Source organism: Nematolebias whitei, chromosome 19 (assembly GCF_014905685.2).
Source record: "Nematolebias whitei isolate Nwh7 chromosome 19, NemWhi1, whole genome shotgun sequence".
Classification (NCBI taxonomy): Eukaryota; Metazoa; Chordata; class Actinopteri; order Cyprinodontiformes; family Rivulidae; genus Nematolebias; species Nematolebias whitei.
Window position 1 is genome coordinate 32,485,315 of NC_056516.1, and position 13,394 is coordinate 32,498,708.

Consider the following 13,394-nt stretch of genomic DNA (forward strand, 5'->3'; position numbering starts at 1 on the left):
TTCTATACTGATGACTGTCAAATTTACTTCCCCCTAAGACACAATGGTACATACTCTATTCAACCTCTGCTCGACTGCCTGGCTGACATCAGGGACTGGATGGCTTTAAATTTATTAAGTTTCAATGAAAAGAAGTCTGAAGTCATGATATTCCCTCCCAACAACACAATCACAAACCACTGCATCGACCTCTCCACTCTAACCCGGTCAGAAAAACAAAGAGTCACTAATCTGGGCATGATAATGGACCCTTCCCTGAAACTTAACAATCATGTAAACATGATTGTTAAATCATGTTTCTTCCAACTGAGGCAGCTGTCTAAACTGAAGCCCATATTGTCCAAAAATAACCTGGAGACAGTAATACATGCATTCATTACATCTAGGCTTGATTACTGCAATTCGCTCCTGTTTGGTATCAGTCAGACCTCCATTGCACGACTACAACTTAGCCAGAATGCAGCAGCCCGATTTTTAATCAGTACAAGCAAAAGAGGGCACATTACTCCAGTTTTGGCCTCACTGCACTGGCTATCGGTTCTCCGTCGAATCCATTTCAAAATACTCCTGTATGCTTACAAATCGCTGAACAGCCCCCCCCCCCCCCCCCCCCCATCTCTCTGATTTGCTACAGCCATATGTCCCACCACGTTCCTTGAGGTCAGCGCACCAGTTTCTCCTCACAGTTCCAGGAACTCGTCTTAAGCGCAGTGGTGACAGGGCCTTCTCTGTAGCAGGACCAAGACTTTGGAACGAGTTACCTCTGCTTGTCAGACAGGCCCCCTCCCTCTCGGTTTTCAAATCCCATTTAAAAACCCACTATTATTCCGTAGCTTTCAACACCAGAGGATCTGTGTTTTGAACTTGTATGCTTCACACAGGTTAGTCGTCATATTTTGTATCTGTAATGTTTTTATGTCTGTATTCTGATTTACCTCATTTTGTATATTGCTTTGTGTGTTGCCTGTTTTTATGTCTGTACTGCACTGTGGTTGGCCTTGTCGCTGTTTTAAGTGCTCTATAAATAAAATGGTATGAAATGGCATGGTATGGTGATTTCCTAGGTCTGGTGAGCTTTGATGGAGTGTCCGAGGACCTCAGGACTCTTATGAGCTAATGGGGGAAAGCCTTCCTACCATCTGATGGGCAACGCTTTGACCGTCAAAGTGCATTTATTAAGGAAAAGTTAGACTGAGACACACGTTTGCTATAATTTTGAGCAAACAAATAATTGTTTTAAAGTGTTAGTCTTGTTAAATTCTTGTTAAAGTCCTCCCGTGCACGCTCCCTCGGCCGCCATTTGGCAGACAATCAATTTTTGGCACAAAACCAACCCACATTTCTGGGTTTGGCCCACATTTCCAGGTTGCCAGCAATGACATGTGTTTTATGATATTTGTTCTTAAATAAAAACCAGGACTCGGAAGAATGATCAGCACAAGAACAAAATACACACACACACTGTCCTGCTAGATTAATTCGTGTTATTTATTATTCCGCCACAGATACAGCAAAAAGCCAAGCTTCAACAGTACACTCAAATGTACAATCTCACATGTATTGATGTAAAAAGGAGCCCTCACCGTAACACGTAGACCGGAGAGCCGCACTGCCCTAGTGGAGCAGAACACCAACACAACACCGGACGTCTGGATCAAAGACTCACGGTCGACTCCAACTCTGACTGAGCGCTCTCTTTCTTTAATACTCTTCCCCTTTCCACATCGTGTGAGAGCATCTCCCGGTGAACAAAACATGCCCACCTGGACTAAAAACTGAGAAACTTCAAAATAGCGTGAGAAACCTCGAGATAGCGTGAAAAACTGTGAGAAACTTTGAAATAGGGTGAGAAACCTCGAGATAGCGTGCAGGGGTGGGGGGCAAGCCTCCTCCTCAGGCCTCTCGCGTGACTCACAATAACATGTACCAAAAACACTTTATATCACAGGTTAAATAGTCAGAAAAACAACATTTTATTAAATTCTTTATTCAATGTGTTAAAAACGCGATGCATCAGCGGTGACGCATAATGGATGTGACATATACAGCGAAGTAACGTGTAGAGGGATAATGGGGCTGGATATATATTGTAAATCATCAGTTATGAGTTAAGCTCATAAGATATGCATTTATTATGCAAATAACCTCATTGTGTGTGGGCACCACCGCTTTTCAGAGGAAAAATCAGTCTCTAACCCCAAATTAAATGTAAACTGAAACGTGAAATCTTTTCTTGTGTTTAAAGGGCATCAAATCAGTTAATACACACAGATATGCCAAAATCATCACAAATTTAGTTGATTTGATGTATTTTATTACAAAAATTAATAATCTGTGATATATCTGATGAAGATTATAATAATAATAATAATGTCATCACAATGTCAGCACTATATGTTTCCATACAATGGCGAAATTAGTCTCTGCATTTAACCCACCCACCACCAGGTGGTGCAGTGGGCAGCTATTGAAAGCGCCCGGGGGGCATTTTGGGGATGAGGTGTGCTGCCCAGAGACGCCACGTGATGTGCAGTGACTGGGGATCGAACCTGGGACTTGTGGGTCCCAAGCCGGCTGCCCTACACCATCTCGGCCCCCATATTATGCATAACAAACAAATTAATAACAAATAGCTTTGTATCAAAGGTCTACTTGATTATTCAAATCAGTGAAACTTAAAAAGGCAGAATTTTTGGACTGATTTTTGGACTGGGTCTGTTTGTGGAGTAGTTAAAATTGTGTCTAAAATGAGCTGTAGTTGTCTGATAAGATTATCATGATGCATGATCACCAGAAAGTGCATTGAAGAGTCTCTCACCAAAACGAGATGTCAGAATGTTCCACAGCTGCTTAAAGTGATACTAGCAAGGCCTGAGATGCGCCGGTGACTGAGAGGCTGATTTTTCCTCAAAAGTCAACTATCATCGGTTGGAGGGACGAAGGTCCGGCCCTGTTTAAACCGGTCAGAACCGGGTCATAATCTTATTACAATCTGTCTCTGAGCAGATCAAAAACCCAGGGTCACAGTCTAGATAAGATGAGGTATTTCTATCAGTAATAAACAGCAATAATTTTTTTAAAGCAATTAGGAGTTTTCATTTGTCACAAACAATATCTGTAGCAACTAAAATCCTATATTTTAGGCTACTGGTTGCTGTTGTTCCTGGTAGGCTTTTAGCTTTACATGTGCTCAATCAAGATACGCAGATATTAATTTAGACTTAAAACTCATAAAGTCATTTATTTCCTTCACAATGTTCATTTGCCTTGCCATTTCCATTTAGAAACAAATTAATCTGCTCTAACTCTAAACTAAGCACAGTAGTAAACTTTTTACCCCTTTTCATTAGCAACATTTGAACAAAATCACACCTGGTCTTAAGTAACCACCTCCCTCTCCCAACATACTCAGTACACACAATGAAATACAGCCCCTAGTGGAGATAAACACAGAGAAACAAGATAAATACAGTAGCTCTTACAATTGCTTTAAGTAGAATAGAGAAATCCTATATTAAGGCCAACATGTGCAAATAGTCTGAGATCCCTTTTAAATCCAGATCTCACCATGTAGGGAAATGAAAGTGCTGGTGCTAAGAGTTCTGGCTCTGGTTTAGCACTGGAACTGAATTATAAAGAAAAAAACTCATTAAACTGAGCATTAAAACAAATGATGTATTTGAATATAAAGCTACAGTTCTCCTTACTGTATTTTACATGTGTTCCAGTGGTTCCTGCAGATGTTCAGAAGTCAGTACTGGTTAAAGAAGAAGCTCCTGAAGAACAGTGGCCTGATGTGGACCAGCAGGATGTAAATTTCCTCCACATAAAAGAGGAGGAACAGTGGACCAGTCTAGGGGGAGAGCCACTCAATGTGAAGGAGGAAACAGATGTCACCAGCTTTTTATTCACTTCAGTTCCTTTGAAGAGTGAGGATGATGAAGAGAAACCTCTGTTCTCACAGCTTCATCAACACCAAGATGAAGTCAGAGCTCTTCTGACCAGAAGCTCAGCTGACCACATAGAATCAGCAACTGGTGGAGGAGCAGAAACTACCAAAAATCCAGATCTAAATACTTGTGAAGACAATTCTGACTCCTCAGAAACTGAAGTCAGTGAGGATGATGATGTGAATAATCCTGACTTTCACGAGAAAAACATATCAGACTGTGGGTCAAAAACTGAAGACACTGATAAAGACTGGGAGTCTTTTCCCAGCAGCATCCCTGAGTTAGATGGAAATGCTGTGGACAAAAATGGACAGAAGCCATTTTCATGTGATTTGTGTGACCGAAGGTTTTTTGTAAAGAACAGTTTATACAAACACATGAGAATCCACACAGGACAGAAGCCATTTTCATGTGATCTGTGTGAACAAAGGTTTTTTGAAAAGGGCAATTTAAAGAATCACATGAGAATCCACACAGGACAGAAACCCTTCTCTTGTGATCTGTGTGACAGAAGATTTTCTGTAAAGAGCAGTTTATACAAACACAAGAGAATCCACACAGGACAGAAGCCATTTTCATGTGAGCTGTGTGAACAAAGGTTTTTTGAAAAGGGCAATTTAAAGAATCACATGAGAATCCACACAGGACAGAAACCGTTTTCTTGTGATCTGTGTGAACGAAGGTTTTCTGAAAAGAGCAGTTTAAAGAAACACATGATAACCCACACAGGACAGAAACCCTTTTCTTGTGATCTGTGTGAACAAAGATTTTCTCGAACCTGCAGTTTAAAGGATCACATGAAAACCCACACAGGACAGAAACCATTTTCTTGTGATCTGTGTGAACGAAGGTTTTCTTTAAAGGGCAGTTTAAAGAAACACATGATAACCCACACAGGACAGAAACCCTTTTCTTGTGATCTGTGTGAACAAAGATTTTCTCAAACCAGCATTTTAAAGAATCACATGAAAATCCACACTGGACAGAAGCCCTTTTCTTGTGATCGTTGTAAACAAAAGTTTGCCCTAAAATACCAATTAAACAGACACATGAGAACCCACACAGGAGAGAAACCATTTTGTTGTGATTTGTGTGGACAAATGTTTACCAGAATGGGTAATTTAAACAGACACATGAGAATCCACACTGCGGGAAAAAGTCATTTGAAATAACTCAAAGGCATGAAGCAACACAGTAGGAAAAATCTATTTTATACATGTATACTTTCACACATATTGTAAAGTTCATCATAACAACAGACTGCATCTGTAAGTATGTAAGAAACTTTGATGTACCTAAATTCTGAATCAATAAAAAATGTTAAATATTTTCTACATACCAACTGATTTTAAAGTTGTTCTCTGTATTTTGTATGTCTATATTACAAAAATAGTTTGGACATTATTGTCACTTTTCCACCGTCTCAACTCGGTTCTGCATGACATGGCCCCAGTTAAGTGCCTCTCCACTGTCTGTATCCACCCCACTCAGCTTGGTGTATGGGACCTCCTTGTTCGTGATTTCAAGCGGGTTGCACCGAGGGACCAATTTTGATTTAAGCAGACAGCAGCCATTGATTGGCTAGCAAAGCTACATCACTGGATGACTCGCCCAGCAAAACTGCAAATGACTTCTAAACCTCCACTTCCTCGTGTTGACGGAGGGCGCCACAAGAAATTAGCGCATTTATTGAGAGATAATGGAAAAATGGAACAGGATGGCAACACCCGGACTTATAGTCAGTGCAGAGATAAGCTAAAGAAACTGAGGTCAGATTATAGGGCAATTAAAGACCACAATGAGCTGAGTGGCTCAAATAAAAAAAGACCAGTTACAATACCACCCAAATTGCACTAAGGATCCCTCCCACAGTGCGGCAAAGCAGGTCAACCTCCACTGTAATGGCAAATTACCTACAACTGGGAATAACCAAGGAGAGTTGAGTGGAGTGGAGCCACACTTACCAATGGCAAAGCAGCATAAGTGGGGAGAGAATGACTTGTATCAACTGACAAGACAGGGATTAGGCTGCAAAGAATATGTGGCAGGTTAGGATTGGTACAGATAGAAATGGCAGTGTTCTAAAAAGGGTAAAGTGTGTTATGTAAAGATGAAGTACTTTGCAGAACAGGTGGAATGCCCCCTCCAGGTGGTATTCCACTGGGAGGAGCCTTTGCCTCAGGTGTATGAGTTGACATATATTAGTGTTCTGTTCACAAATGATGGTATGGAGCAGGAGATGGATCAGTTGATGTATTTGGCCTCATCCTCAGTAATGAGGCATTGGTCCAGTAAGTCTGGGTCAGTGGTTATTTTGTGCCAGAACAAGTTCCGGGAACTCTCATTTTGACAGGCCGTGTTTCGGCAACAGTCTGCTCGGATCTGGCAACTCAAATCTCTGCCCCTAAAAGTTCAAAGTCCATCCATTCATTCATCCATTATCTTTTACCCGCTTCTTCCATTTTGGGTCACGGGGGTTGCCAGTGCCTATGTCCAGCCACTGTGTGAGAGGCGGGGTACACCCTGTACAGTTCACAAATCCATCACAGGGACACATAGAGACAACTGAAACAACCAACCATTCACATTCTCACTCTAAGGGCAATATAGAGTTACCAGTTAGCCTAACATGCATGTTTTGGTCTGTGGGAGGAAACCTGAGTACCTGGGAAAATATTATTATTATTATTATTAAATGCAGCTGCCCAGAAAAAGACAAAGAGAAGAAATATTGTTACAGTGAGGACATATTTCTGAGGCGACCCCTGAAACGGGAGCAGCCGAGAGAAAAAAGAAGTGATCTGTAACAAAAATAAGTAATAAACATAAACGACAATAATAAAGTTAGGCTAGCTCAGATGTTAGCTTAGTTTATGCTCGTCACTCTTACGGTTCTAAAGCTTGTCAAAACTCTTGATTTTACATCAAATTAACGTAAAGAACGATGTACTTCACATTTAGGAAGGTTTCTTTACATGTAAACAAATCACCCAAAGAGTTATGGATGAATAATTCAAGCTTTCTTTCTTTTTTCTTTTTCTTTTTTAGCAAAAGGTTAATCGATTGATGGATTAGGAAAATGTTCAGATACTAAAATGTGAAATATCGTAATTATTCTGGGATGAGGGAAGCAAAATATAAATAAGTGAAAGCAAAATAAAAATATTAGATTATTAAAATTCTGACATTAAATGAAGCAATGTGAGAAAGCAACTTAAATATAGTCAAAAAAAATCAACTTATTGACTCAGGTTGCAGACTGAGCATGACTTAACTTCCTGTAACACCTTTATGTCATTGTGAAGGACACAGGGATTGACAGATTGTTTAAAAGTACAATTTAATGTTAATTTAAATTATTTTTTCTTACAAAATTATAAACATATGTTATTGTTTAAAAAAACCTGAACCCAAACCCAATTATTAAGAAAAAAAGACTGCTGGCAAAATATCTGTTAATATGTATGTTAATATCTGTTAATATCTGTTAACATGGTCAAGGACATCAGATGACAAAAATATATATGTTTAAAACAAATAAATGAAAATGAGTGAACTAAAAACAAGGTGCTTTATACGAAAAAAATGCTGACATGCTCAGTAGGATGTTGGGGAATAAATAAAATCATTTATGTTTTTTATATGTCTGATCAACAAAGATTAAATTTCAAAAACTGAATTTTGCTGTCTCTCGGCAATCAGGTTGCTCAATAATCCTGGTCCATGGGCCTTTCTGGGTGGAGTTTGTATGTTCTCTCCGTGCATGCGTGGGTTTTCTCCGGGTACTCACAGACCAACAACATGCATGTTAGGCTAATTGGTAAATCTAAAATTGTCCCTAGGTGTGAGTGAGAGAGTGAATGGTTGTTTGTCTCGTTTGTCTTTATGTGTCCCTGTGATGGACTGGAGACTGTCCTGGGTGTACCCCGCCTCTCACACAGTGATGGCTAGACATGGGCACCAGTGACCCCCATGACCCGGTTGGAGGAAGGCTTGTCTGTTGCAAACCAGCTGCGCGACAGAGAGCTGAATCAACACAATAGTTTTGGGCGGTTGGCATAAAACTGGTTTGTGACTGGACTGCTATGACGTCTCAAGGTGAGAGTGAAGGGGATGATGAGATGGAGTTAGGTGAGTGGACACAGGTGCGTGGAGGTAAAGTGTCAGGAAGAGAGAGAAATAGAAAGGAAGACACTTTGCAAAGTAATAAAAGGAGTCTAGAAGAAAACAGTTCAGAGGAAAACAATGTGGTTAGTAAGAGGGTTGTTAGGGAAGAATCCAAATTGATCATAAAGTTTAGAAAGGAGGATGAAGGAATTCAATTAAGTCCGTTAGTGCTGTCAAAAGAATTAAAGAAGAAGTTTGGAGAGCTGACACTTGCTAAAACTCTTAGAGACGGGAACCTGTTGTTAACAGTGAGAAACGAAGAGCAGAAAAACAAAGTAATGAAAACTCAGAGTATCTGTAAAAAAGTAGTGAGTGAAATCAAGATTTTGGGAGAGACTAAGGTAGCTAGAGGAGTGATAACAGGTATTCCGGTGGGAGAAGATCTGGAGAAATTTAGACACAGCATTTATGGAGGTGAAGTCAGCAAAATTAGAAGATTGATGAGAACTGTTGAAGGTGAAAGAAAGGAAAGTCTGTCAGTGATGTTGGAGTTTCAAGCAGCTGTTCTCCCTGAAAGGATCAAAGTAGGATGTATGTGCTTCCCTGTTAGGCCGTACATCCCTCCTCCTCTCAGGTGTTATAAATGCCAGAGGTACGGACACATCGCAGCAGCATGTAGGGGAAAACAAAGATGTCCAAAGTGTGGAGGGGAACATAGATATGAGGAGTGTAAAAATGGAAAGGATACTTGTTGTAACTGTGGAGGACAACACAGAGTCACTTATGGAGGCTGTGAAATCAGGAAAAGAGCAGTGGAAATCGAACAAGTCAAAGTCACTAATAATATAAGTTATGCAGAAGCTGTTCAGAGAGTGAAGAAGCCAAAAGAGGTGCCAGGTAAAGTTCAGCCAAAACCAACACCAGAACAAAGGCAGACTGGACCTGACACAGAACTAACAGTAGAAAAGATCATGTTGTTCATTGCATATGTTATTAATTGTACAGAGCAAGTAAAACACAAAACAGAAAAAATCAAAATAATTGTGAAAGGGGCAGAGAGGTTTTTTGGTATAAAGGATATATCCTGGGAGCACATAAATAAGAGACTGGGAGCAGAAGGGAAGACAGGAGGACCAGAAGACAGAACAAACTGATCATCTTACAGTGGAACGCTAGAAGTCTAATATCAAATGGGCAGGAGTTTAAAGGATTTATCAAAGAATTCAAAGAAGATATAGATATTATATGCATTCAGGAAACTTGGCTTAAACCAAACCTTGATTTTGTTATAAATGGATATGAAAACATTAGAAGAGACAGAGAGGGAGGATCTGGAGGTGGATGTATAACATTCATTAAACAGGGGATTCAATTTAGAGTTTTAGCTAAAGGAAGAGAGTTAGAATATATTGTTATTGAAATCTGGACAATAAATGGACAATTTAAAATAATAAATTTTTATAATCCATGTAAAAAACTTACATTAGACTTAATGGAGGAACTTGGGACATATTTAGAGGGTAAGGTGATTTGGTGTGGGGACTTTAATGGGCATAACTCATTATGGAGTAATCATAATGATCAAAATGGAGCTATAATAGAAGAAATAATGGATGCTACAAACTTGGTATGTTTGAATGATGGGAGTGGAACGAGAATTAATTTTAGAGATAATACAATGTCAGCAATTGATTTAACATTAGTTTCAGATTCTCTAGCAGGTATTTGTTTATGGCAAGTAATCAATAAAACAACTATAGGAAGTGATCATCACCCTATCATGACTGAAATAAAGTTACAAATAGAAAAGTATTGTATAAATGGGATGGAAAAATGGTGTTTTAGATCTGCAGATTGGAAAACTTATCAGAATAGTAGTGAAATAAAAATGCAAAATGTAGATATAAGTGGTAGTACTGACAACTTTAATTCTTCTGTATGTAATGCTATCCTTGAAGCAGCCAATCAGGCTATAAGGAAGAAAGGAGGGAAAAGGGAAAGAAAGTTGGTACCCTGGTGGACAACAGAATGTACTAAAGCAATTAAGAACCGAAATAAAGCTTTCAAATTATTAAAAAGAAATCATAACTTTCAGAATCTGAATGAGTACAAGAAACTGCAAGCAAATGTAAGAAGAACTATTAAAACTGCAAAGAGAGATTATTGGAGAAGTTTTTGTAATTCAGTAGGGAGGGAGACAGACATTTCTAAGGTATGGACAATGATCAAAAGGATGAATGGGATTAAAAGAGTGAATGGATACCCAATACTAAATGATGGAGAGTTAACAGCAGTGAAAGACGGAGAAAAGGCAGAAATGTTGGTAAATACGTTCGTTAAAATTCATAGTTCTGAAAATATTAGTGAAGAAGGGAAAAAAGAAAGAGAAAATACAATTTTAGAAAACAAAGAGGTATTGGAGCAAATAGAAAACACAAATGATTCACTGAACATGCTGTTTACAATAACAGAGCTGAACAGGGCACTTAAAAAATATAAATTGTCAGCTCCAGGAAAAGATCAGGTTTGTTACGCGATGCTAAGTAATTTAAGTAGATCATCTAAAAATATTCTATTAGAATTATATAACAGAGTATGGGAGGATGGGGAAATTCCAAAAAGTTGGAAGGAAGCAGTGATTGTACCAATTAGAAAACCAGGGAAAGATGAGTCAAAACCAGAAAATTATAGACCTATAGCATTAACATCCAATATATGTAAAATAATGGAGAAAATGATAAATGAAAGATTAATATACTATATGGAAAATAAAGGACTTATGTCAAAGTATCAGAGTGGTTTTAGGAGAGGGAGAAGTACAATGGACCCAGTTTTATGTTTAGAGCATGAAATTAGAAAGGCTCAAGTGAATAAAGAGAGTGTTGTGGCAGTATTTTTTGATATAGAGCGAGCGTATGATATGATGTGGAGGGAAGGATTATTAATCAAAATTAGAAGAATGGGTATAAATGGTCATATGTTTAGATGGATTAAGACTTTTTTAGAAGGAAGACAAATACAAGTGAGAATAGGGAAGGATTATTCTGAGAGTTGTAATATAGAAAATGGGACACCACAGGGTAGTATAGTCAGTCCATTATTATTTTCAGTGATAGTTAATGATATGTATAAGGAAGTAGAGGGTGGAATGGGATTTTCACTTTTTGCTGATGATGGGGCAATGTGGAAAAGAGGAAGAAATCTAGAATTTATTATAAAGAAGCTTCAGGGAGCAATTTCAGTTGTAGAAAAATGGTCGTATAAATGGGGAATAAAATTTTCTGTAGATAAAACTAAAATAATGTTTTTTACAAGGAAAAGAGTTGATGAGAAAATCAAGCTAAAATTATATGGTCAAGAGTTGGAAAGAGTTAAAGAATTTAAATTTCTCGGGTTGTGGTTTGATGAAAGAATGACATGGGGTATACACATTAAGAAAATAATAGATAAATGTAGGAAAGTGTTAAATATAATGAGGTGTTTAGCTGGAACTGAGTGGGGAGCTGATAGAAATTCATTGACAGCCATTTATACTGGATTAATTAGGTCAGTCTTGGACTATGGGTGCATATGTTACAACTCAGCAGCAGATACAAACCTCAATAAGTTAAATAATATCCAATACCAGGCACTAAGAATATGTACAGGTGCTTTTAAAACGTCTTCAACAGCAGCATTACAGGTTGAAATGGGAGAAATGCCTCTTAAATTTAGAAGGGAACAGCTATCTTTGAACTACTGGACAAATTTACAAGGACAAAGAAATGATCATCCAACATTAGAGGTGCTTAAATCAGGTTGGGAAAAAGAAAAAATCAAAAGCTTTGGGTGGATGATAAAAGCCAAAGTTAATGAAATCCATTTAGATCAAATAGATATATGTCAGAAAGTTCCATTACCAACAACACCACCTTGGGTACTTCTTGATGCTATAGTAGATTTTTCATTATTAGAAAAGAAAAACAAGAATAAATCTTTTATTATGGATAAATATACAGTACAGGAATACATTAACCAGTATTATAATTATGTACATATATACACAGACGCATCAAAAAATACAACTAATAAAATTGGGATAGCATTCATAGTACCACAATTTCATATTAAAGTAGGAAAAAGGGTTAATGATGGAGTATCAGTTTATACAGGAGAAATGCTCGCTTTACTTTTAGCAGTTCAGTGGGTAGAAGAGGTAAGACCATTAAAATCAATCATCTGCTCAGATTCTAGTTCATCATTGTCCACTTTGCAACACAACCAGTCAGATAGTAGACCAGATATATTAATTGAAATACAACAAACACTCTATAGGATCAACATGATGGGGATTACAGTAAACTTTATATGGGTTCCAGCTCATCACGGGGTTTTGGGGAATGAAAAGGCAGACAGGATGGCTAAGGAGAGCACTGGTCGGGACGTGGTTGATATTAATGTTGGGTTTAGTATAACAGAAATAAAGGGTATAATAAAACAAAAAATGAAAGAAAAGTGGCAAAAATTATGGGAGGAAGAAAGGAAAGGCCGGTGGTTTTATAAAATCCAAAGGAAAATTGGAGAAAGGAGAAGAACTGAAAGAAACAGGAGAGAAGAAACGATTATTTCACGACTCAGAATTGGGCATACTGGACTGAACAGCACGTTATGTTTAATAGGGAAACATCAAACAGGGACATGTGAGTGTGGAGAAGAGGAAACCATAGAACACATTATATTGCATTGCAGGAGATACCAGGTTCAAAGAAACAAGTTGATTAGACATCTTAGTAAAATGAAAATGAAATTAGACATTATTGAATTATTGCAGAAAGATTCAGGAAACAGAGGCTATCAAGCTATATTTTATTATTTAAAACGGTGTAGGTTGTATGATAAGATTTAAAAGGAAAGAGAGGGTTTAGTATTATTATTATTATTATTATTATTTTTTTTTTTTTTTTTTTGTTTCTTCCTTTTTTGGTCATGCAGTCCACACTCCTTACCAGTCGGTGGCGGTAATGCTTCCTTCAGTTGTTTGCCAACCGCCAATAAAACAAGAAGAAGAAGAAGACCCCCATGACCCAAAAAGGAAGAAGCGAGTAAAAGAATGGATGGATGGATGGATGGATATTTACGTTTAAACAAACAAAAATTAAATATGGTTATACCCTGAGTTTTAATTACCCAAAGAGTTTACTTCACCTTTTTACAAGTAAATACTAATTATTCTTAAATTGGATTAGATAGGTCTGAATTCACTGAAATATACAAGTTGCTCTGTGAACGCACACAAGTACTGAAGATCAGTTCCTTTTGAGCTCTTATTTTGAAAGCCAGTTGATAACGGAAATGACT

General features: G+C 38.0%; 1 protein-coding gene and 1 long non-coding RNA gene across 2 annotated transcripts in view; both read left to right on the forward strand.

Moving 5' to 3' along the window:
- LOC119425701 (gastrula zinc finger protein XlCGF57.1) overlaps window positions 1-5,196 on the forward strand; it is a 5,912-nt gene extending 716 nt beyond the window's left edge. The window contains exon 2 of the mRNA XM_037693243.1: window positions 3,729-5,196. Coding sequence (XP_037549171.1) covers window positions 3,729-5,122 — 1,394 coding nt within the window. The 3' untranslated portion in view covers window positions 5,123-5,196. The remainder of the gene's footprint in view (window positions 1-3,728) is intronic.
- A 2,799-nt stretch (window positions 5,197-7,995) lies between these two features.
- Window positions 7,996-13,099, forward strand: LOC119425703. The gene is made up of 2 exons (XR_005187577.1): window positions 7,996-8,048; window positions 13,046-13,099. It is a non-coding gene; the product is annotated as an uncharacterized LOC119425703 (long non-coding RNA).
- Window positions 13,100-13,394: the final 295 nt, after the last annotated feature.